The sequence below is a fragment of the Helobdella robusta genome (assembly GCF_000326865.2).
Source record: "Helobdella robusta unplaced genomic scaffold HELROscaffold_24, whole genome shotgun sequence".
In the NCBI taxonomy this organism is placed as follows: Eukaryota; Metazoa; Annelida; class Clitellata; order Rhynchobdellida; family Glossiphoniidae; genus Helobdella; species Helobdella robusta.
The window spans coordinates 2,294,788-2,322,325 of record NW_008704261.1 but is presented as its reverse complement, the minus strand read 5'-3'; the positions used below and the strand labels follow the sequence as shown (position 1 = coordinate 2,322,325).

Sequence of the window (27,538 nt, the reverse complement as noted above, 5' to 3'; positions counted from 1 at the left end):
GAAAATTTATTTATTGTTTTGTTTATTTAAAAAAAGAGAAGTCACACTTGCGTTTACCCCCCCCCCCTTCTCCTCGTCACAAAGTGTCACAAATATTTAGACCACTCCCCTTTTTGAAGCGTAACATCTCTTATGGACGGCCCCTAAATGTAACAAAAAACTCAAACGCTTGAAATTCGGTAGATTTTACAAATTTCTGCACGGGCGGGGTAACGGCTCAATGGTTGAAGGCACCTGGTTTCGCTATTGCAATTACAAAAAACGAAAACTTTTGCTATTACTTTTTTATTAATTGCTATTACTGGGTTCAAATACAAAGAGATCCCCGCCTATCATATGAAATGTGTATGATGCGTGGTTTGCACGCGTATTCATATACGCTGTGTGTGTTTGTCGTTGAAAGAGAGAGATTAACCTTTAACACACACATATACAAATAGATTATATTATGAGCGATAACTTTACGCAAATAAACATTAGTGTTAATATGGTTGAACTTGAAATACGTTCATTCTAGTTAGTCTATGGTAAATAAATTGAACGATAATAAAGTCATTCTGTTTTGCAAATCTTTTTATTTTATGGAAAAATAAATATAAGCAAAAAACTGATTTTGTTTGTATTTACTCATTACCGTTAAATTAAATTTTAAGATGTTACGTTCAAAATCGCTTTGTTTCTTAAAAATGAGAACGAAGATGCGATTGATGAGTTCTGTGATGAATGAGGGCTCTGAACTTTTCAGGAGTAATAGTAATGGTGATGATGATTATGATAGTGATACAGTGAATCAGTATGCAGGCAAGAATTTGAAACGAGCCGATAGAATTTATGGATGGGGGTCTGCCTCTACTGGAGCTTTAGGTTTCTTAAATAAATTATTATAAAATATAAAAAATATTTTTATAATATATTATTAATATATTATATTCAGTATTTATTTTTGTATATTTCATTTATATTTTTTGTGAAATATTTTTTATTTTGATATATATGACCTTTGTTGATGATTGTTATTTTTCAGTTTAGAATGTAATAACGTGATCCAAACTAAACAATGAAGGATTGTTATTTTTTTTTATATGATGAACATGTATTAAATAATACAATATACATCTATCTAATTATCTATCCAATCAATTAGCGGCAATCTTTGAGTTTCAGACCTACAACGCTAAAATTTGTTTACATTTACGATTGTTTACATCACTATCTCTAATAGAGACTTACAAAAGAGCCTCTTACTAATATGCAGAAAGTTGATTCAGATTAAAATAGAAGAATTTTAAAACGTTTATTTTTTATTTAAATATGTTAACATAGTAACATCAATCAATCTTCGTTTTGCGTCCAGAGACCCGGTTTCCTGAGGTAGGACGTTGTTTTCTTTGCCATCAACTTTTGCGCCAAATTAGACGATCAGTTGTATCCATTTCATTTAAATTTAGAGCTTTCATGTCTTGCTCGATTGTTTGCGACCAGGACTTCTTTCGATGGCCTTTGGGACGTGTGCCAGGTACTTCAACATCTGCAAGAGAAGTTATGGCACTGTTTCCACTTTGTTTGACATGACCAAACAACCACAGACGGTGTTGCCGGCATTCATCCTTTATATCATCTAAACCAGCACAATGCAGGATTTCGGTAGATTTGATGTGGTCCTTCAGACTAATTCGTTGCATCCATCGGAGCATTTTCATGTCGGTTCGTTGAAGTTGTTGTTCCAGTTTGGTTGTCATTGGCCATGTTTCTGCACTATATAACAACACCGGACGTATCACAGATTTATAAAGTCTTGATCGTAGTGGTAGTGGGATGTCACGCCGCATCAATATAGAGGCAAGGAGATGCCATTTATTCCAGGCTGCACGTATGCGTGCTCGAACGGCAGCTTCAGCTGTTCCAGTATAATCCAGAACATCCCCTAGATATTGAAACGATGTGACTTTCTCTATTTTAATGGCTTCAAAAACAGTGCTATTTTGAATTTGTTGTTGTGGATTAATGCAAGCAGGACAAACAAAATTGGACACTTTAGATAAAGTACCAACTATTTTTGAACAACGTTTGTGACACCACTGGTTACACTGCTGAAACTTGATTGAATTGTTACCTACACCAGCTTTACAAACTGAACAAGGCCATCGTCCAGTAGCTGTGGATTGGATTGGTTCACCAGTGTTCATTACTTTGGTTTTGCTGATGTTGACTTTGAATCCATGATTGGCGAGTCTGGTGTTCCAATCTTCAAACATCTGTGCTGCATTCTGCTCAGACGTGGCTGTTAAAACAATATCATCAGCATATACTAGATTCCAAATGTCATCAGTGCGTATCGGTTTTGTGATTTCTTCCATCACAGTTATAAATAACAGTGGACTGAGAATCGATGTCAAATGCATCTGTGTTTCCAACCGTAGTGCTGACAAGAGTCTTAGTATTCGTATACATTTCCATCACAAGTCGAACAAGATATTCTGGAATGAGTTGTCGACGTAGACTCCACCTGATTGCTTCACGGGGAACTCGATCAAATGCTTTTTCAAGGTCTACAAAAATGTGCGATAGTTGTTGATGCTTTGCGAGGTACTTCTCTTGCAGTTGCCGAAGGATGTGAATTTCGATGGGTGGAGCGTCAAAGTTAACATTGATGGAAATTGTTGATTTCCCCGCTAGAAAACAAATTTTAATTTCCGATTGTGATGCACGACGTTAATCTTCTCTCAATGATTTTTTCGACAATTTTCAGGGAGTGTTCTAACAGACGTATACCCCGATATGATGAACAGTTCAATGAATCACCTTTGCCTTTGTATAGCGGGACTGTCCTGCTTTAGTTCCATTCAGTCGGCATTGAGCAATTTCTCCAGATTTCACGGCAAAGTTGTAGTAACGTTTGGATACCTGCAGTACCAGATGCTTTGATAATGTCATTTGTGAGTCCAGAGGGCCCTGCTGCCTTTCCATCCTTCGCAGCTTTTAGAGCTTCTGTAAGCTCCTCTATTGTGATGTCTGGAATCAGACCTTCGATGGGTGGAGCGTCAAAGTTAACATTGATGGGATTTGTTTCGTTTAACAGACGGTTGAAGTATTCTCTCCACTGTAGCTTGATCTCATCTTGTTCAAGAACCATCTCATTTTTGTCGTTTTTGATACATGAGGCACCAACTATGTCTTGTTACGTACGCTTTGCTTGTTTTGCTTTACGATACAGAGATTTCATTTGTTCACCTTTGCTTTTAGTAAGCCACTCTCTGCACTGATCTGTCGGAGCCTGTGCAACTTGACGTCTTGCATAGTTGTTCTTCTCACGGAAAATTTTATGGTCATCAACAGACTTTGATTTTTGCCATTGCTTGTATGCAACTTTCTTTTCAGCTTTTGCATTTTGTACACTGTCATTCCACCACCAAGTGTCACGTTCATGCTGACGTTTTGTACCAGTTTTCCCACAAACTGTAGTTGCAGCGTTCATTAAAACGGTTTTGTATGTACTCAAATCTGTACTGGCTTGCGATTGGTGGTTTAACTGTGTGGCGACAATCTGTTGAAATTTTTCTCGATGAATATTGCTTTTCAGCTTCCACGTTTTGATTCTCCGAGGCATTTGTTTAGACTTAACATAGTAATATATTGATTAAATAAATTTTTGGAGGGATCCAATGTGGTACAAAGCTTTGTTTTGTGGAAAAAGTCGTGGTCCGAGATTCACGGACGTTGTTGCAATTAATACAAAAGTTGATTGCTCCTGGCACAATCATCGTGTCAGATCAGTGGCATGCCTATAGCCAGCTGGGAAATATTGGCTACACTCATTTGATAGTCAACCATTCCCAAAATTTTGTTGACCCACTGACAGGAGCACACATCCAAAACGTTGAATCCATGTAGGCACGATTGAAAGCCAAATTCAAATTAATGTATGGTACATCGAGGTCCCTCAGGCACACTTACTTGGCAGAATTTCTGTGGTGCGAACGATATGGCAACCTACCGTTCGGTAATATTAGGCACATACGCCAAAAACACAATATTTGTTAAATAATTTGAATTATTATTAATTAATTATTATTATTAATTTTATATTGATTATACGTTGCCCAGTGTTTTAAACAATTTAAACAGTTTTATTTACTAAATTTTGCAGTTATTGTTTTACTTAGTATAATAATAAAAATTTCTTCATTTTTTTTCTTTTATTTTATATGCTATCCAAGAAATTTTTGTTGTTATATTTTGCTTAGTGTTTTAAACATTTTAAAAGGTTTAATTTACTAAATTATACATACAAATAAAAATAAAAATATATAAACAAATTATAATTAAATAAAAATAATAAATCTATCTATCTATAAATGCATCTATTTTAATCTCAATCCACTTTTCGAATTTCAGTTGGAGGGGCTTATTTTACTCTCTATTAGAGATATTGAATGTAAACAAACAAAGTAGGTCTGAAACTCAAGTTTTGCCCAATTAGCTTATATAGCACTATTTTTGCGATGTTCAACAGCGTTCCTCAATGAATTTTGTAAACAGATGGGTCTTGAGATCCGCTCTGAACTTCATAAGTGATGGAGAAGTAGTTAGAAGTGATGGAGATGAAAGTAAGAACTTCTAGCAACAATATTAATTTGAGAAGAAAGTGTCATGCTAGAATCAAAGATAAAGCCTAGACTACGAAACTTGTGAGAAGCATTAAGAGTTTTAGAATCTGGTAAGATAATAGGAGGAATAGGAATAATGTAGAGTGTTTAGATTTATAAAAACAAATAAATTCAAATTTAGAAGGATTAAGTTTAAGACACATAGAGTCAGACCAAGCGATAATTGAAGAAAGACATAAAGATAAATTATGAAGAACACTATTGAGATTAGATTGAGGAAAAGAAGTATAAATATAAGAATCATTAGCATATAGTTGAATAGTGAAAGAAAAGTTATTAATAATGCTAGCTAGTTCAGAAGTATAGAGTATATATAGAAGAGGGCCCCCGAAAGTAAGAGTAGAGGAGAATTATTGAGAACGACAGAAGAAAAACAATTACGGAGATAAGAAGAAAACCAAGATAGACAAGAATCAGTAATATTAAAAGAAAGATCTAGCAGCCTCAAGAGAATAGTATGATCAACAGTATCAAAAGCAGAGGAAAAGCCAATAGCAAAAAGATGAGTAAGATTACTATTGTCACTAGAGAGAAGGATATCATTGTGTATTTTGAGTAAAGAAGTTTCAGTACTGTGAGCAGGTCTGAAACCAGATTGAGATACAGGTAGTAAGGAATTAGAGTTTAAATAAAATGACAATATATTGATTATAAATTCTTTTTCTATTGTTTTAGAGATGAAAGTAATATTAGTAACAGGTCTATAATTAGATAAAGAGGTAGGATCTAAGGATGAGTTTTTAAGAATGGGAATAACAAAAGAATCCTTATAAGAAGTAGGAAATTTAGAGGTGGAAAGAGATAAATTAACTAATTTGAGAATGTAAGGATAAAATATTGAAGAAAATTTTTCAAGTAAATTAGAAGGAAGTAGATCTAAAGAATAGGTTGTAGATGACATAGAATTAATAATTTTAGTGAGTTCTAGAAGATTTATTGGAGTAAATACAGGAAAAGATTCAGTAGTAAGTTTAGTAAAGTTATGAGAAAATTAGAATTAGATGTTTTTAAAGAAGTAATTTTATTTACAAAAAAGTCATGAAACTGTTGAGCAGAAAAAGATGAGTGAGAGGATTTCTTACAAAGAAGTTTAGATAGAACAGACCACCTATTTTTAGATGTTGAAGCAGATGTTATAAAATTTAAAAAAAAAGTAGAGTGCTTAGAGAATAGTAGATATTTATAATTAATTCAGATTCATAAATAGAATAAAAAGAGTTAGATGGATATAACCTATAGGCTTTTTCCAGTCTTTTAACACTTCTTAGCTAATACACAAGCATAATCGAACCAAGGAGCCTTACGAGAATAGAGCCTATAAGTAAAAGATTTAAGAGGAACAAGCTCATCAAGAATAGAAGTAGTGTAGATATTAAAAGCAGAGACAAAATCATCAACATCAGAAAATAAGGAAGTATCAAAATAATTTCAGTAAGAGATTGAAGAAAAATATCTTTATTAAGAGAAGACCAGCATCTTTTAGAAATAGACATAGATGAATTTGCCTGCTTGTTTGTCTGTCTGTTAGTTTTTTGTTTGTTTCAAATGGTGAAATTTTTGTTATTGTTAGTTTCTGATTAATCTGTGTTTTAGTTTGTGTTGAAATAAAGATAATTCATCAGATGTATAAATATTTTTAGGTGTAAAGACATTGGTGAGGCCAGAGAAACATCAAAAGACGAGAAAAGTTCAGTTAACACCTCTCAAAATTGAAATTATGGCAAAAAGGAAATTAAAAGTTAACATCAGACAATTTTTTTTTTTTTAAATATTTTTTTCACAAACTTTACATTAAATTTTTTAATTGTCAAACAATTATCAACTTATCAAATTAAATTTTTAAAAATTTCAGAAATTATTAGTGTAAAAAATAAATGTGAAAGATTTGTTGCAGGTGAAAGCAATGGGTTGTGGGTACGGCTTCACAGTGTTTGCATGCGAGGATGGCTCAACAGGACAGATGCATGTCTATGGCACGGGTCTCAACACAGACTCACAAATTGGCTACCATGAATATCCGAGAAGATCAGGTCTCTCTTATTATTTTCATTATTTTAATGTTTTCATTTGTTGTTGGTGTTACATTTGTGGTTGGTTTCAATTTTGTGGTTGGTGTTACATTCACATTAAAAAAGTTTTTATTTTTTTATTTTCCATTAATCTGTGACTTATATTATGAGCACAATTCTAATTAAATATTTATTGAAAATTTTGGATTGTTTGGGTAGGTAGGCCGGGTGTTGGAGTTGTTGATTGAACCATCAGAAATCCAATTGCCCCTTCAGAACAGATCAACGAGAATCACACACGTGGCCTGTGGACGAGCGCACACAGTCATCGTCACTGATGGCGAAGGAGGTTTCTTCATCTGCTGCTATTTCTTTTTTTCCCAACATTTTTTAATTTTTCAAATAATTATATATATATATATATATATATATATATATATATATAATATATATATATTTCAAAAAAAAAACAATAAAACGTCTAATTTCTCTGAAATTTATAAATTAAAAAAAAAAATATAAAAAAGTTGAACAATGTTGAAAGTAGTGTTGAATTTTTGAAATGTTGCGTTATCAATCAACTGTCTGTTACCAAAATATACATATATATATATATATATATATATATATAATATATATATATATATATATATATATATATATATATATGTTGGTTATCATCAATTAATTTATTGGTTCTGCATGTTTTTTGATTTTATTTTTGTGCCGGTTAATTTGATTTTTTTCATATCCGCCGGATGTTCAGACGCAGATCTGGCCGGAGTCAAAGTCGGATCTGTGTATCAGTTACATTTTGCGCTATAACTTGTAACTGCCGCTTCATTAGCTCGCCAACACTAGACATACCCACCATAAAACTTTGTTATATTACATCATAATAAATTAACTTTAATTTATTACAAATTAAATAAAAAAATTATAGATTTCTGTATTTGGATTTCTGTACAAACATTTTATTTGTTTTGTTTTATTATGTAGTTCTGACATAGACAGAACTACCGACATAATATTCTATTCTTACTGTTAAACTTTCATGCCACAAATGACTGTACTGTTCTCATCGTGTTTGGTGATTTGAGAGTTATAAAGATTAAGTTCGTTGGCAAATAAGCCTAATATAATTAAAATAGTTATATCAATCATTTTAATACTTCTTCTCGTTTTTTATTAGTTTGTTTTGTACAATTCCCTCACCTACACTAAACATTCCCACATATGAATGTGCCCTCTGAATACGCGTACATGCATGATGAAATATAAATTCATGCACAAAATAGAGGTACATAAAAAATTCTTATCCAAACTCGGGTGACAAAATCCAGCCCAAAATGACCAGAGCTGAAACCGAATTCCTATACAGCCCTAATACATGCTGTTTCTAATCTATGTAACAATAAGCACAATGATGAATATATTATTTAAAATATTTTTTTTATTCTTTCCATCAAATAAATATTATTTTAATTTACTCCGATCAAAAGTTTTCACATTAGGCAACAATTCTCTTGGTCAGTGTGGTAGGAAGATAATTGAGAGCGAGATATTCAGGTTATAATAATAATAATTATTTTTGTTATTTTTTTGATATTATTGTTATTTTGTTATTGTTGCTTTTATTATTGATATTAGTTCTTTGATACATTACTGTTGTTTTTAATAGATAGCTTTGTTAGTTTTTTATATTTTATTTACCTTTGAGATATCGTTTATTTATTTTTGTATTATTGGTGAAGACATTTTAACATTTATCAATTGAAATCATTTTCCCTGTAATAATATTTGAAGTGGTGTATAAACAAAAGAACTCTGTGGTGAAAATGATTTAAAAAAAATATGGGGTTTGCTGTTGATTCTCTTGATGACTGTCCTTGCTCTAATATTTATTATTATGTACAAGCTGGCTGTAATGAGACCAAATGAAGTTTCGTACTGTGTTCTATTTTTAACGAGTTGATAACTTTTCAAATTGACAACATCAGAGGCAGCCAGTTGGTTAACAGGATCGATTTCAAAGAAAAAATTAAACAGGTATGTAGTTAACTAACGTGTTATATTATATTATTTATAAATCAAATTTTAATACATATATTGTTTGTGATAATGATGGCTTTTATACTATTCATCATGAAGGTTCAAATTTTGAACGTTCAGATCGAACGTTTGGCAAGTTTCTAGTGAATACGCTTAAAATATAAAAAGTGTTATTAATGAAATGAATGAAAGGTGGTATGTGGACAGGATCATACCCTGCTATTGACTGACGATGGCAGGCTGTTTGCCTGTGGACTTTCAACTGATGGACAAACAGGTTTGTCGTTGCACAGTTGCGTGCTGGCTTGGTTCATAGTGGTTATTATTAGTTGCCTGTATTAATGCATTTGTATGCCTTCTTCTTTAACATCTTCAAAAGTCATGCCATCCAACGAGCAGGGCGCAACTTCAATGCACATGAGTGAATCTGATTCGTTTGATGTTTTTTTTTGTTAATTTCTGTTGGTTTTTCCAGATTTTGTTCTAAGCATTACTTTGTAATTTATGGATACAGTTTGTTAATAAAATAAATGCTTTTGTTGTGTCATTTGTTGAATTATATGCAAAGGTCAAGGCCATTATGAATGTGTTGAAAATTTTGAGGAAGTCGTTGGGGATGTGAAAGGAGAGAAAATTGTGCAGGTGTCATCGAAAGCTGACACTGTCCTCGCTGTTTCTGGTTTGTTTCATCTTAAATCTATTTAGTTATTTTAATTTGATTAGCGTCATTATTAATTATTAATTTATTTACTCTTATTAATTTAAGTCATTATTCATTAAATTTATTTGAAGAAAAACTTTTAATGTTTTAATTTTTCTCTGATCATCATTATTATTATTGTTTGATTATTATTTTTATTATTATTACTATTGTTGTTGTTGTAGCTCGCCTGTGGGGATGCCTTAGTTTATGTTTTATGTTTGAAAATCGAACCACAGCCTTTGGTCGGCGCTTGTGAGGGAGATGTGGAATTTGCAGGGCAGTTGAAAAAGTGTTAAATAGTGGGGGGGTGAGTGACAGAGGTTGCATTGGTCGAGGATGGTATCATTCATGCGAACGAGGTAACTATTGAGGTGGGTGAAGTAGCGGGGCTGTGACAGGATGGTTCTTGGCTTCAATTTGGCTGTTAGGGGGTGGATGATTATTAGTTTGATTTTAAAGAGTTGATGGTATTGAAGACTTTGGAAGTGTGGATGTGACAAAGTAAAAGTTTGTTCGTTTGATTGTAAGTGATGATATGAAGGTGTTGAGTTGGGCTGAGCTGAAGGTGTCGAGTAGGGCTGAGCTGAAGGTGTCGAGTAGGGCTGAGCTGAAGGTGTTGAGTGCTTGTTTAGTTGCAAAGGTTTCCGCGTTTACGCCGTGCGGCCAACATCGTTTGGTCGTGGCACCAAATATCAGGCAGGCGATGCTTGTCGATGCCAACCCAGCCCTCACCCGGGTTGTTGTGTTATTGTTGTTATTATTATATTATTATCACTATGTTATAATTATTCATGTTGTTTTTATTAACGTTTTTATATCCATTACATCTAATTTCATTCATTCAATTCATCATCAGTCCACTAATAATTATGTTGTTATTATTGTTATTAATATTAAAAGATATTTTGTCGGTAAATAACGCAATTTTGTAATATAAATCTGAACAACAGAGAAGGGTGATTTGTTTGGTTGGGGCAACAATGAATACGACCAGTTGGAAATAGTTGCTCCAGATGAGACACAGGTGATGATGATGATGGCTTTTATCACAATTTATTTGAGATGTTGTTTGTTATGAAAATAAATGCTTGCTTGTTTTGGTTTTAACTCGATTAATCTTTAATTTGATGTCAGTGATAAAAAGTATTTGCACTGGAACCAACACATCATGCGCTTGTGCGTTAGGACAAGTTTTTGGGCTAAAAAATACTCATCTCAGTGACTGCGGTTGTGTTGAGTGATGGTAGGGGTGCACAACCTCCGACCCGGACAAATCCGGTTTGCCAGATTTTTAGATTTAAAGGTAAATGCATTTATGTGTGCCACTATGTTTGGAAGTACTAACATATGTGAGCAGGCATTTTCAATAATGAGCAGACATGTTCAATAAGTTAAAACTAAGAAACAAACTGTCTGATGAACATTTGGAAGCAGTGTTGAGGATTTCAACAAGCACAATTGTGTCAAATATAAAAAAATTAGTTAACCAATGCCAATCACAGCCATCTTATAAGAATGGTCGATAATGACGATTAGTTACGGCCTTCTATGCTTCAACGTTTTTGTCAATTTGGCCCTTCACTGAAAAAGGTTGTGCACTCCTAAGTGCAATCGTACGACGGTGAGATGAATAATGAAAATTCTTAACATCGAATATACAAATTTGGATAGTTAATGCATTTGAAATGTTGATTTTAATTTGTTCAAAGTTGCACACACCTCGTCATGTGCGACTGCGGCCTGACGTCGGACCTGTTAAGAAAACCTGCACCGCTGGCTCCACGTGTGCAATCCTCAATCGTGCGTTGGTTTTTTAACGCAAGTTTCACATTTAACGGTGGTGTATATTTTTAATTAAAAGATTTTGGTTTAAAGTTATATTTAATATACTCAAACTCGGACCTCAGATCATATATGTAGAATAACATATATAGGAAATTCCTTATTATCGTTACGTGTGCCATGTAAAAGGACCGTAATAATTTTGTGATTTTTGACCATGTAGATTTTATATAATCGCTAGGTTTTTAATATTTTTTTTGAAGTATAAGCTTTTTTTTATTATAATGTATTATTAAATTTTTTTGTGTTTTCATACATTTTAATTAACGTAAATATAATTTCAGAATTTATATTCTATAAAAATGATATATTAATTTGTTGTAAAAAAACATTGCAGTTTATCATTTTGCACAATGTATAAATAGTTAAAATTTAAACACTTGTTAATTTACTATGCTATCCACAATTATAGTTCTGAATTATTACGGCTCCTGGTGTGCATGGTGTTATCGGCTGTTCGATGTTAAAAATGGCTGATTTCCTATATATGTATATTCTATGTATATGCCTCAGATGAATTTTATAAAGTCACGAATTTAATTTTTACGTTTTCTATGAAGACAATTTAGTTTTTATTTGTTTTCTTAATATGTTGCTCAATTGTTTGATTACGTACGTACGTACATATATATATATAATATATATATATATATATATATAATATACATACACATATGTATTGTATATATATATATATATATATATATAATTTACACACACATGTATTGTATATATATATATATATATATATATATGTAAATGTAAATTATACTTATATATATATATATATATATATATATATTTCAAAAATTCAACACTACTTTCAACATTGTTCAACTTTTTTATATTTCTTTTTAATTTATTAATTTCAGAGAAATTAGACATTTTATTGTTTTTAAAAAAATTTTTATTAAATAAATTTGCAAATAGCTATTTCGAATTATAAATAACTCAGCTTCTTGGTTCACAAGGGAACCAGCGCGATTGATTACTTATAGGTCAGGGGAACATAGATCGATGATAGACTATATATTGGTAAGGGCCAAACATAGGAAGTATGTGAAGAATGTGAAGGCGATACCTGGTATGTTGCAGCATAGTATGGTTGTGATGGATGTGACATCAAAAGAAATGGGGAGGAGGAAGAAGGATAAGTTTGTGGCAAAGAGAAAGACATGGAAGTTGCAGGATGCAGAGGTGAGGAAGGCATTTGAAGTGAAGGTGGCTGAAAATTGGGAGAGTGGTAAGGAGGGAGATGTTTGGGAGAGATACAGGGACTGTGTGTTGGCTACGGCAGATAAAGTATGTGGATGGACGAAAGGAAAGTGTAGGCATGGTGAGACGTGGTGGTGGGATGAAGATATAAGAAGGGTTTTGGAAGTCAAGAAGGAGAGGTTTAGGGTATGGAGAAGGGACATGACGGAGGAAGCGGAGTCTGAGTATAGGAAGGCTAAGAAGGTTGCAAAACAGGCAGTGGAAACTGCAATGACGAAAGCATCAGATAGCTTAATGAAGGAAATGGAATTTGATGTGAGTTCGAGGAAAATGTTCAAAGTAGCAAAGCAGTCAATGAGAGATAGGAAAGATGTTATAGGGAATGGATGTGTTTGGGATGGATCTGGCAAGTTGTGCATAGATGAGGAGGAAAAAGCTCAGGTGTGGAAAGCTCATATGGAAAGGTTGATGAATGAAGAGAATGAGTGGGATGGAGATGTGGAATCCGCGGTCACACACGGACCTATAGAGAAGGTGACGATGGAGGAAGTAGAGAAAGCAGTTAGAGAAATGAAACTAGGTAAGGCGACAGGGGTTTCGGAAGTGGCGGCAGAACATATAAAAGCGAGTGGGGTGATAGGAATTGAAGTTATGATCAAACAGTATGTTTGATGATGAAGGTATACCTGAGGATTGGCGACACAGTGTTGGTGCCGTTGTATAAGGGCAAAGGAGATGTGAGAGATTGTGGGTCATATAGGGGTGTGAAATTACTAGAGCACGGAATGAAGGTAGTGGAGAGGGTGCTTGAGAGGAAGTTGAGAAGTATGGTTACAGTTAATGAAATGCAGTGTGGGTTTATGCCTGGTAGGGGAACGGTGGATGCGTTGTTCATGGTGAGAATGTTGCAGGAGAATTATAGAAAGAAGAAACGAAGATTGTACATGTGTTTTGTGGATCTAGAAAAGGCTTTTGATCGAGTACCGAGGAAGGTCATTGAATGGGCGTTGAGGAAGAAAGGAGTGAATGAGAGACTTGTTAAAGCTGTGATGCAGCTGTATGAAGGGGCAAAGACAAAGGTGAGGGTTGGAAGGATGATGTCAGACGCTTTTAGTGTTAAGGTAGGAGTGCATCAAGGATCAGTGTTATCACCGTTTCTGTTTGCAATTGTGATGGATGTTGTGTGTGGAAACATAATGGAGGGGTTGTTATTTGAGATTTTGTATGCAGATGATTTAGTCTTGATGGCTGATAGCATGGAAGAATTGCAGTTAAAATTTGACAGATGGAAAAGTGTTATTGAAAAGAAAGGGTTAAAAGTTAATATTGGTAAGACGAAGGTAATGGTGAGTGGGGAAGGTGGGGAGCGAGTGATAAGTAAAATAGACCCCTGTGGGGTATGTGACAGGAGAGTGAAGGCTAACTCGGTATTGTGTATAGGATGTCAGAAATGGGTGCATAAGAAATGTAGGGGTGTGAGGGGGGCACTGAAAAAGGTGGAAGGCACGTTCAAATGTAAGAAATGTGTTCATGGTGTGATTAATAGGACGGACGCAAGGACGGGGTTGAGTGGTGGTATTGAAGGAGTGGAAAGCTTTGTTTACTTAGGGGATAAGCTGAATGCGGATGGAGGATGTTTGAGCGCAGTTACGGCTAGAGTTCGTGTGGGATGGATGAAATTTAGGGAACTGGGTGGGGTATTGTGTGGAAAGAAATGGTCAGTGAAGATGAAAGGGAGGGTATATAAAGCATGTGTGAGAGCAGCGATGGTATATGGTGGTGAAACTTGGGTGTTGAGGAGAGAGGAGGAAAGTGTACTGCAGAGGGCTGAAAGAGCTATGGTGAGGATGATGTGTGGGGTTAAAGTGAAGGATAGGAGGAGTAGTACAGAGCTGATATCAATGATGGGACTGAATGAGGACATTGTGACATTGATAAGGAGATCGAGATTGCGGTGGTATGGACATGTGTTGAGAAGGGATGAAAGGGTCGGGTTAGGCGAGCGTTGGAGTTCGAGGTTGAAGGAGTGGTAGGAAGGGGTCGTCCGCGATTGGGATGGAGAGAGCAGGTGGAGAAGGACAGGGTGAAAGCGGGGTTGCGTGATACTGAGGCGAGTGACAGATGTGGATGGCGTCGATGGGTATTTCGGTTTCATCATAGGTAGCCAAACGGCAACCCCCGATCTCGAGGAAAATGCCGTCTAAACGTGTGTTGTTGTTGTTGTTGAAATAACTCATCTTCAGTGCATTATCATCAATCTTCGTTTTGCGTCTAGAGACCCGGTTTCCCGAGGTAGGACGTTGTTTTCTTTGCCATCAACTTTTTGCGCCAAATTAGATGATGAATTGTATCCATTTCATTTAAATTTAGACCTTTCATGTCTTGCTCGATTGTTTGCGACCAGGACTTCTTTGGACGGCCTTTGGGACGTGTGCCAGGTAGTTCAACATCTGCAGGAGAAGTTATGGCACTGTTTCCACTTCGTTTGACATGACCAAACCACCGCAGACGGTGTTGCCGGCATTCGTCCTTTACATCATCTAAACCCGCACGACGCAGGATTTCGGTAGATTTGATGTGGTCCTTCAGACTAATTCGTTGCATCCATCGGAGCATTTTTATGTCGGTTCGTTGAAGTTGTTGTTCCAGTTTGGTTGTCATTGGCCACGTTTCTGCACTATATAACAACACCGGACGTATCACAGATTTATAAAGTCTTGATCGTAGTGGTAGTGGGATGTCACGCCGCATCAATATAGAGGCAAGGAGATGCCATTTATTCCAGGCTGCACGTATGCGTGCTCGAACGGCAGCTTCAGCTGTTCCAGTACAATCCAGAACATCCCCTAGATATTGAAACAATGTGACTTTCTCTATTTTAATGGCTTCAAAAACATTGCTATTTCGAATTTGTTGTTGTGGATTGATGCAAGCAGGACAAACAAAATTGGACACTTTAGATAAAGTACCAATTATTTTTGAACAACGTTTGTGACTCCACTGGTTACACTGCTGAAACTTGATTGAATTGTTACCTATACCAGTTTTACAAACTGAACAGGGCCATCGTCCAGTAGCTGTAGATTGGATGGGTTCACCAGTGTTCATTGCTTTGGTTTTGCTGATGTTGACTTTGAATCCATGATCGGTGAGTCTGGTGTTCCAATCTTCAAACATCTGTGCTGCAATCTGCTCAGACGTGGCTGTTAAAACGATATCATCAGCATATACTAGATTCCAAATGTGTCAACAATGCGTATCGGTTTTGTGATTTCTTCCATCACAGTTATAAATAACAGTGGACTGAGAATCGAGCCTTGGTTAACTCCAACGCCGATGTCAAATGCATCTGTGTTTCCAACCGTAGTGCTGACAAGAGTCTTAGTATTCGTATACATTTCCATCACAAGTCGAACAAGATATTCTGGAATGAGTTGTCGACGTAGACTCCACCTGATTGCTTCACGGGGAACTCGATCAAATGCTTTTTCTAGGTCTACAAAAATGTGTGATAGTTGTTGATGCTTTGCCAGGTACTTCTCTTGCAGTTGCCGAAGGATATGAATTGCATCAATTGTTGATTTCCCCGCTAGAAAACCAAATTGATAATTTCCGATTGTGATGCACGACGTTAATCTTCTCTCAATGATTTTTTCGACAATTTTCAGGGAGTGTTCTAACAGACGTATACCCCGATATGATGAACAGTTCAATGGATCACCTTTGCCTTTCTATAGCGGGACTGTCATGCTATAGTTCCATTCAGTCGGCATTGAGCAATTTCTCCAGATTTCACGGCAAAGTTGTAGTAACGTTTGGATACCTGCAGTACCAGATGCTTTGATAATGTCATTTGTGAGTCCAGAGGGCCCTGCTGCCTTTCCATCCTTCATAGCTTTCAGAGCTTCTGTAAGCTCTTCTACAGTAATGTATGGAATCGGACCTTCGATGGGTGGAGCGTCAAAGATAACATTGATGGGATTTGTTTCGTTGAACAGACGGTTGAAGTATTCTCTCCACTGTAGCTTGATCTCATCTTGTTCAAGAACCATCTCATTTTTGTCGGTTTTGATACATGAGGCACCAACTATGTCTTTTTTCGTACGCTTTGCTTGTTTTGCTATACGATACAGAGATTTCATTTGTTCACTTTTGCTTTTAGTGAGCCACTCTCTGCACTGATCTGTCCGTGCCAGTGCGACTTGACGTCTTGCATAGTTGTTCTTCTCACGGAAAATTTTATGGTCATCAACAGACTTTGATTTTTGCCATTGCTTGTATGCAACTTTCTTTTCATCTATTGCATTTTGTACACTGTCATTCCACCACTAAGTGTCACGTTCATGCTGACGTTTTGTACCAGTTTTCCCACAAACTGTAGTTGCAGCGTTCATTAAAACGGTTTTGTATGTACTCCAATCTGTAATGGCTTGCGATTGGTGGTTTAACTGTGTGGCGACAATCTGTTGAAATTTTTCTCGATGAATATTGCTTTTCAGCTTCCACGTTTTGATTCTCCGAGGCATTTGTTTAGACTTATGTTTTGACAGTTCGACAACCAGGTCTGCCACAAGGAGTCTATGTTGGGCGACACATGATTCGCCAGGTATAACTTTGACATTTTTGAATAGCCTTCGGTGTTGTTGCTTGACAGCAAAGAAACCAATTTGCGTGGCTGATGGTCCACTTTTGTATGTTATGAGATGTTCTAACCTCTTTCTAAAATTTGTGTTCAGTAAACAAAACCCGTGACTTTCAGCAAACTTAAGGATGTGTTTACCATCTTCATTCCGTTCTTCATAGGCAAAACCGCCATGTACGTTGTCAAAACCATCTGTTTTCTCTCCAACGTGGCCATTGAGATCGTCTCCAATCAGGATTGTTTCAGATTTTGGTATTGTTGAGATGGTGTCAGAGAATGCAGTCCAGAAGTCATTTTTCATCTCTTCTGATTCACCTTATATATAACATACATTATATATAAGGTATGTAAGATATTTGATATAAAGGAACAAGTAATTATTAATTTATATAAATTATTTAATTAAAACAGAAAACCAATAAAATAAATTTAATATGAAGAACCACAAGAAGAACCACAGCGATGATAATAATAATAATAACGTTAACAATAATAATAATAATAATAATGTTTTTAAATATTGTCAAAATAATATTAATAATTTGTAGTTAATTAAATAAATTAATTCGCGCTTCTCGGCTGAGCGTTGATATTTACCTTAACAAGGCCATAATATAACCAATCTTGCCGTTAAAAAAAATTTTTTAAAATCGCGTTTTATATTGTTTATAGTTATTAAATTTATTTTATTGGTTTTCTGTTTTAATTAAATAATTTATATAAATTAATAATTACTTGTTCCTTTATATCAAATATCTTACATACCTTATATATAATGCACTGAAGATGAGTTATTTATAACTCGAAATAGCTATTTGCAAATTTATTTTATAAAAATTTTTTAAAAAACAATAAAATGTCTAATTTCTCTGAAATTAATAAATTAAAAAGAAATATAAAAAAGTTGAACAATGTTGAAAGTAGTGTTGAATTTTTGAAATGTTGCGTTAACAACAGTCTGTTACCAATATATATATATATATATAATTTGTAATATAATATTAGTGCCATCGTCAAAGCCTAGTATTGTATGAACTCTACCGAATTGTTGGCATTAATCAATTTAAAGTTTGTCTTTTTCAATTTTCCTTATTAAAATTTATATATATCGTATTTCTTTCAATAAATTAAATAAGGTAAAGGTTTGGTCTATACATGGGGATATGGCATACTTGGTAGAGGTCCAACAGTGGACAGATCTGCTGTACCGCATGTCATTCCTCCCATTTTGTTCGGCAACACTGACTACAAGACGGGGGACGCTGCTGTCACTGATCTTCAGTGTGGTCTCCATTTTTTCACTGCTTTAACATGTTGGAAAGTTTACATTCATTTTAACGTTTCATCTTTTTTTATTATATTTACTTCATATAAACAGAATAGAAATTTTTAATTTAAAATAACTGTTACTTAGTCAAATGTAACAGTTCAAGCCAGTTCAGTTCTGATATATTTTAAATAAAATTTAAATAATTCGGGGATAAAGCTGGCTCGTATGATGATTTGACACAACTGAAATTGATACAACTGAAAGTGAAACAACTGAAAGTGAAACAACTGAAAGTGAAACAACTGAAAGTGAAACAACTGAAAATGAAACAACTGAAGTTAAAACAACTGAAAGTGAAACAAATTTAATGTGTTGAGTAAGACCAATCATATGACGAATTAAAATAATTAGAATTAAAAAACACTACGAATTTTGATTTTCCAAATCCTCTTCAACGCAATCAGCGCAATGAAAATGTTTTTGATGGGATATCACGGCGTGTTTACGTCAAATCATATTACAAGTAAAATTGAATAGTTACTTAATGAATAGGAATGTATGTAATGAGTGTAGTAACCATACTTTGATTTTTATTCTGATGGAAACACCACTGCGTGCTTCTCGGTAATTTATTTCTGTAAAACCGACTGTAAAGTGGATGAAGTTAAAATGATTTCTTGCTTTGTTATTAGGCCGTGCCTGTTGTAAAAAAAACTCTTTCATTCAAGCTAGTGATAATGACCACGGCTATTAAAGGTTAAAGGTTACTCTCTCTTTCGCGTTAGCTTCAGAGGTTTCAACGACAAACACACACAGCGTATATGAATACGCGTGCAAACCACGCATCATACACATTGCATATGATAGGCGGGGATCTCTTTGTATTCGAACCCAGTCATTGCAATAGCAAGACCAGGCGCCTTTAACCATTAAGCCATCACGCCATAATTAAGATTATGATTGTTGCAAGGAAATCAGCTTCCAGCTAACCATTCATCTGTCACTTCGTTGCAAATTTATGATTATAATGTATTACATCATTCGTTGACACGTTAACGATGTATTCTGGTTGTAAAATTTTATACAACCCTGATTAAATTAAATATAGTGATGAATTGGAAAATTTTTTAATGAATTTGTTTTCATTGTCACCGACCGGTATAACATTTTTATTCGTCACCGACATTATAATTGGTTTTATTGATGCATTCTAGAGATGCCTGGACATGCCCCTTTGTATTTAACAAATGTTAAATTTTTCAATAACAGGTTTATATTATAACTAATGGGAATAATGGAATAATCTGTGACATCGTATTCACTAAAATGTTTAATAAAAATTTAGGAAAATGTTTGAGGATGATTGATATAATGAATTATTCAAAAAAATGTTTTAGAGATTTAAATTGTTCATGAATTCGGCCGCAGGTAGTGGTGACCTTTATACATGGGGAAGGAACAGGTTGGCGTGTCTGGGGCTGGGTCACGTTAACGATCAATATTTTCCGTTGAAAGTTCGTATCAGTTATTTATACCTAATTATAATTCTTCATTGACATCATATATTTTTAAAGTGTTGTATTTTATTTGTTTTTACATGAAATGCGTCTTAAACATTGTTCCCGAAATCTGCACCACACGGTTCATGTTTTGAAATAAGCTGTGTGATGTTTTACTCATTAATTCGCTTGGCGATCTGTTTTAGAGCTTCGCATTTTAGCATTAACAAACTAGCGATTTTCTGAACTTTCAAAAGACAAGTATTTGTAGGAAGGTACAATAAGTGTCGACAGCATATGCAGCGGATGAATGACTTATTTTTCATTTATGCTGGAATTGAAAGCTGTTTTCAAATCATGCATAGTGTCATTGTCTGAGCCATTTATTTTACAGATTGACTGAAGTCGAAACAGCATCGGCCATACATCAGGAGATGTTGGCACATTGTCATGTGACAATTGCACAGTAGCTTTGTGAAACGGATGTAAAAATTCAACAATATCTGATAACAGTTTTTCATAAATATTGTTCAGTTGTTCATGTTTGTCAAACGGCTTTACATCAGATAGAAGAGACTTTACATGATCCAGCTGACATGACAGTGACTGTAAAAAAAAACTGGCTATTCCAACGAGTAGTTACATCCTGTTTAAGAGTGTGTTCTAGTTCTTGGTTTTTTCCACTATACTTTTCAACGGCTAAGTTCAGATTATGACCAGCAAAACTAATTCTAACATTATTACGGTAAGCTGATTTCATGCTGCTCCCATTTTCAGTCACAAATACCAGATTGTCATTAGATATAGTCTCTGGGAAAAGATTTTTGAGTATTCTGTAGTTTTAGATTCTCTGAATTCGATTAATCCAATGGATTAACTTAGGCAATAACTACTGTTAATATAATGTACTGTAAACGCCTGATAAGAATGCCTCACTAGATCATCAGCCCAGTGGTCAGTAGTTATTGCTACAAAAGTAATCAGAGAGAAAGTTCTTCTTTTAGCTGTTGAATACAATCATTGTATAACTTTGACAATAATGACTTAGATAAAATGGCTCGATCACACATTAACTTCTTATATTGCACTGACTCTTATTTCGATCCAATATCAATCATTGTTTGTGCAAAGCTACTAAGACCAGTACATAAGAAAAAGGCTGAATATCTTTGGCTATCATGTAAAGTGTTGCACGTTTTGCTTTTTCACTGATTGTTTAGGTATCAGAAAATTTAAATATTAAATGAATCTAATTAAATTAAATTCATTAAGTAGAAAAATGTTTTCAACCATAACTGAAAATAAATTATTGCATATCGGGCCACCATGTATTCTAATAATCTAAGGTCTTGATGATACAATAATAGCATATCATACGTTATATACTTTGTACAAAACTTTTTACCAAAATTAATGAAACTCTTCTAGCATATTTTTCAAAGGGCTAGGCCCACCGCTTATAACTGGTGGTTGTCGTCAGGATGGGTGTCCGAATGTAAAAACTTTTCCCAAATTACTCTTATGTCATCACAAAGAAAAACAACGGCCCCTAGTCCCCAGCAGGCCTTAAGTGGTCAAGGGGTGGCAAGAATCCCTGGGAAGTATGCAATAACGGAGGGATGTTGCAGAAAAATTCAGAATGGCCCCTCTATGGTACTTAGACTTGGAACGCTCAATGTTGGATCACTGACTGGCCGCAGCATGAAAATTGCAAAAATGCTCGAGCGTAGGATTGACATCTGCTGCTTTCAGGAAACCCGATGGAAATCGAATGGTGTCTGTCATGTCAACTCAGACAAAGAAAAATATAAACTATTCTGGAATGGTCAAAAGACGGCCAAAATTGGTGTTGGAATTTTTGTCAGAGTACCGCTAGCCGAAAACGGAATGAAGATGACAACCGCATCCTTGAGTTTGCTGAAAGTCACGGGTTTTGTTTACTGAACACATATTTTAGAAAGAGGTTGGAACATCTCATAACATACAAAAGTGGACCATCAGCCACGCAAATTGATTTCTTCGCTGTCAAGCAACAACAACGAAAGCTGTTCAAAAACGTCAAAGTTATACCTGGCGAATCATGTGTCGCCCAAAATAGACTCCTTGTGGCAGACCTAGTTGTTGAACTGTCAAAACATAAGTCTAAACAAGTGCCTCGGAGAATCAAAACGTGGAAGCTGAAAAGCAATATTCATCGAGAAAAATTTCAACAGATTGTCGCCACACAGTTATATCACCAATGGCAAGCCATTACAGATTGGAGTACATACAAAACCGTTTTGGTAAACGCTGCAACTACCGTTTGTGGGAAAACTGGTGCAAAACGTCAGCATGAACGGGACACTTGGTGGTGGAATGACAGTGGACAAAATGCAATAGCTGAAAAGAAAGTTGCATACAAGCAATGGCAAAAATCAAAGTCTGTTGATGACCATAAAATTTTCCGTGAGAAGAACAACTATGCAAAACTTCAAATGCAGAGAGTGGCTCACTAAGAGCAAAGGTGAACAAATGAAATCTCTGTATCGTATAGCAAAACAAGCAAAGCATACGAAAAAAGACATAGTTGGTGCCTCATGTATCAAAAACGACAAAAATGAGATGGTTCTTGAACAAGATGAGATCAAGCTACAGTGGAGAGAATACTTCAACCGTCTGTTCAACGAAACAAATCCCATCAATGTTAACTTTGACGCTCCACCCATCGAAGGTCCGATTCCAGACATCACTGCAGAGGAGCTTACAGAAGCTCTGAAAGCTATGAAGGATGGAAAGGCAGCAGGGTCCTCTGGACTCACAAATGACACTATCAAAGCATCTGGTACTGCAGAAATTGCTCAATGCCGACTGAATGGAACTATAGCATGACAGTCCCGCTATACAAAGGCAAAGGTGATTCATTGAACTGTTCATCATATCGGGGTATACGTCTGTTAGAACACTCCCTGAAAATTGTCGAAAAAATCATTGAGAGAAGATTAACGTCGTGCATCACAATCGGAAATTATCAATTTGGTTTTCTAGCGGGGAAATCAACAATTGATGCAATTCATATCCTTCGGCAACTGCAAGAGAAGTACCTCGCAAAGCATCAACAACTATCGCACATTTTTGTAGTCCTTGAAAAAGCATTTGATCGAGTTCCCCGTGAAGCAATCAGGTGGAGTCTACGTCGACAACTCATTCCAGAATATCTTGTTCGACTTGTGATGGAAATGTACACGAATACTAAGACTCTTGTCAGCTCTACGGTTGGAAAAACAGATGCAATTGACATCGGCGTTGGAGTTAACCAAGGCTCGATTCTCAGTCCACTGTTATTTATAACTGTGATGAAAGAAATCACAAAACCGATACGCACTGGTGACATTTGGAATCTAGTATATGCTGGTGATATCGTTTTAACAGTCACTTCTGAGCAGAATGCAGCACAGATGTTTGAAGATTGGAACACCAGACTCGCCAATCATGGTTTCAAAGTCAACATCAGCAAAACTAAAGCAATGAACACTGGTGAACTCATCCAATCCCCAGCTACTGGACGATGACCCTGTTCCGTTTGTAAAGCTGGTTTCGGTAACTATTCAATCAAGTGTCAGCAGTGTAACCAGTGGTGTCACAAACGTTGTTCAAAAATAATTGGTTTTTTATCTAAAGTGTCCAATTTTGTTGGTCCTGCTTGCATCAATCCACAACAATAAATTCGAAATAGCACTGTTTTTGAAGCCATTATGGTAGAGAAAGTCACATCGTTTCAATATCTAGGGGATGTTCTCGTTTTGGATTGTACTGGAACAGCTGAAGCTGCCGTTCGAGCACGCATATGTACAGCCTGGAATAAATGGCATCTCCTTGCCTTTATATTGATGCGGCGTGACATCCCACTACCACTACGATCAAGACTTTATAAATCTGGAATACGTCCTTTGTTGTTATATAGTACAGAAACATGGCCAATGACAACCAAACTGGAACAACAACTTCAACGAACCGACATGAAAATGCTCCGATGGATGCAACGAATTAGGCCAAAGAAGTCCTGGTCGCAAACAATCGAGCAAGACATGAAAGCTCTAAATTTAAATGAAATGGATACAACTGATCGTCTTATTTGGCGCAAAAAGTTGATGGCAAAGAAAACAACGTCCTACCTCGGGAAACTGGGTCTCTGGACGCTAAGCGAAGATTGATTGATTTATACATTAGTACTTTTACACTTAGTAAAGTATGTTTTGTTTAGTAATGTTTCGGACTGAAACGGTTATTTAGCCGTCTGAAAACGTTAATAAGGTGCTGACGAAGCTGTGTTGGCATCGCCGACACAGCTTTGTCCTGGTTCAGTTCATATCTTTTAAACAAACCGCCCCCAATTTATTAAACTTGGCACACAGGTCTCTTTTGTTTTTTTGCCTATCTACGGAGTTCTTCAGGGCTCTGTGTTAGGACCAATGCTTTTCACTATTTATACCAGCCTCTTATCTTTAACAATTATGGCTTATTCTTTCATCACTATGCTGATGACACAAGTATAGTATTTGAAATCTCCCACCAAAATATCACTTCTCAACTCGATAGACTTAACTCTTGTGTCTCATCAATAAAGGATTGGCATTCACTTAACTTCCTTCAACTAAATGCCTAAAAATTTGATATAATGTTTTTTGGCACACCACAGCAGCTCACAAAATGTTTTCCACTTTCCAACGTGTCAATTGCTGATCAAGCCTGTCTGCATCAACAAGTTTTAAACTTCTAGGTAATTCTCTTGATCCGTCTCTAACTTTCTAAGTTCACACTTCTGCTCTCATCAAAATATGTAATTACATTGTTTGGTCTATTTGCTATATTAGACCTTTTTCACAGTTGAAATGGCCTCCACGCTAGCACGCTGCCTTTTATTATCTCGCCTTGACTACTGCAACTCTCTGTTATATGGCACTCCGGCGTATCTAGGCGTATCTAATTTCCTCTTTTCAGATTATCCAAAACAGATTAGCCAAACTTGTTTTAGAATTACCTGGTTTATCTTCTGGTTCAACATCTCTTGCTCACTTGCACTGGCTGCCGATTCATATATAAAATATTTTTAGTATTAAATTGCTGTCATCACATATAAAACACTCAACACATCTCAACCATCATATCTTCACACACTCATTCGCCTTCACTCATCTGTTAATCATTACCTTCGTCTGCCGTCATCATTGCAACAGCATCAGCCAGTCAACAAATCAACTCTCGTCAATAAAGGCTTCTCACATTGCTCACCATCAATATGGAACAGTTAGTCACTCATCATCCGTCAACAATCATCTACATAAACGTTTAATAAGCGATTGAAGCAGCGTATGTTTGAACAGGCCTGTGGTGGCCGTGCTTACATTTTTTTATCTTGGCGCCTCTGACGCTATGCATAAGGCGCTTATAAATGACATTATTATTATTATAATTTTGATGAGAGCAGAAGTGTGAGCTATTGTTAGTATTATTATTAATCTTAGTGAGTTCTAGAAGATTTAAATGAGTAAATACAGAAAATGGTTCAGTGGTAAGTTTAGTAAAGTTTTGAGAAGTTGAATGAGAGCCATGATACTGTTGAGCAGAAAAAGATGAGTGGGAGGATTTTTTATGATGAAGTTTAGATGGAACAGACCACCTTGTTGAAGCAGATATTATAGATTTTCTAAGAAAAGTAGAGTGTTTAGAGAATAGTAGATATCTATAATTAATTAATTCAGATTTATAGATAGAGTAAAGAGAGTTAGATGGGTTTAACCTAAGGCTTTCTCCACTCTTCCAGCACTTTTCTTCGCTAGTACACAAGAATCATCTAAAAATGTAAAAAGAGAAAAAGGAGGTTGATAGATTACGGCAATATAAAAAGATAGAGAAGAAGGCTTAAAAAATAAAACAAGACATTCAAATGAAGAAAAATTAAAGGAAGTATTGATAGAAGCAGTAAATAAAGATTTATAAAATAGACAGACACCCTATTCACATAAGAAGAATGAGAAAAAAAGAAAGTTCAAGGAAGTTGTAACCATAAGGACTAGCAAAGCAAAAATATCAGGTAAAGAGGATGAGAATATTTGCTGAATATAATGTGATTTTTTATTAATCGATCTTATGTCAATATTAAATAGTGAAAACGTAGAAGAAGGTTGAATATTGTTATTTTTATATCTAGTTATATTATTTAAATTAATAGAATTATTATTCTTATTATTTACATTAGAATAGGATTTATTGAATTTATTATGCCTGGTATTAGTATCATTACTGTTACTAAATATATTTATTTTCTTATTAGTAGTATTAGAATTAGATTTATTGCATTTATTATTATTAGCCCTAAGATTAAAGTAAAAGATTCGCCGCGAACTTCTCTTGTCGGAGACAAAGGGGTATTAGAAAGGCTTAAGAGAAAGTTTCTAGAATAAGACATAATAATATAAACAAGATAGAGATAATTATGGTAAAAAAGGAGAGAAGTCACTTGTTCAGAAGCAAAAAACAAGAAGCCATTCAAATTATAAAACCACCTAAGTCGAATAAGCAGGATGGCTTTTTATTCTAAAAAATTTTATAATTAAATTGTACTATTTTCGAAAATGAATACTTTAAACCACATTCGGCATTTGTTAATTTCCATCCGGGATTTGAAACAGTATTGCAATTATCTGTATAGTGCCCTTATCTATTTCCCGAAGTTCTTATTGTTCATAATGTTTTGTAAATTTGTAATTTTGAAATGAATTATTTTAAAATATACAGACTCACATCCCGGCAGAGGTCAAACAAGTGCATTGTGGAGTCGATCATGCTGTTGTCTTATGCAAATCATTTGTCTGAAACAATAATTTGTTTGCCCTCTTTGTTAATAATTTAAATCGTGGTTTTATATGTAATTTCTTATATGACTATGTCAACTATATTTGACTTGTTTCAAATTGTTGTGGGCTGCTTATTTCAAATTGTTGTTTTTCAATTTTGTATTTTTTTATTTGGATTTTCTTCACACCCGGATTAGTTGATTAGATTAAATTATGATGTGTATGTATATTCAATAGACAGATGGATATGTGTGTTGCGTGTATGTGTGTGTGTGCGTGTGTGTGTATCAGAATATTTATACAACGCTAATTAGGATTAAAGTTTTTCAAAAGCGCATACAAACGTTAAAACAAAACAAAAACCAGTTGTCAAACATCTAACAGACAAATTAATCGAGACATTGTATAAATCGGCGTAGTTTATTCAATCACAACTAAATAAAAATGTTTTCAACATCTTCAACTTGACAGAATTTAGGGCTGAGACTCGCAGGTCTTCGGAAAGATTGTTTTATACTCTAAGGGCGAACACTGCCAAATGTCTAGAATGCGAAAAGTATGATCGTCAAGAAAAGGCAAAGTTTTTTATTCTACGTAGATGAAAGTAAGAACTTCTAGCAACACTTAATCTGAGAAAAAAGATAAAGCCTAAACTACGAAACTCGTGTGAAACATCAAGAGTTTTAGAATCAGGTAAGATAATAGAAGGAATAGTAATAGAGCGTTTAGATTTAGGGTATTTAAACAAATTAATCAAAATTTAGAAAGATTAAGTTTAAGACACATAGAGCGAGACCAAGCGATAA

General features: G+C 35.0%; 1 protein-coding gene across 1 annotated transcript; it reads left to right on the top strand.

Moving 5' to 3' along the window:
• Positions 1 to 719: 719 nt before the first annotated feature.
• Positions 720 to 26,751, top strand: HELRODRAFT_79114 (hypothetical protein; the record flags this gene model as incomplete). Its single annotated transcript, XM_009019429.1, has 13 exons — positions 720 to 864; positions 6,308 to 6,405; positions 6,562 to 6,697; positions 6,900 to 7,025; positions 8,179 to 8,245; positions 8,677 to 8,725; positions 8,921 to 9,005; positions 9,297 to 9,407; positions 10,382 to 10,455; positions 11,141 to 11,231; positions 18,267 to 18,443; positions 19,829 to 19,914; positions 26,674 to 26,751. The coding sequence occupies 13 exons, from the start codon at positions 720 to 722 to the stop codon at positions 26,749 to 26,751; spliced, it is 1,323 nt and encodes a 440-aa protein (XP_009017677.1).
• Between the last annotated feature and the right edge of the window lie 787 nt (positions 26,752 to 27,538).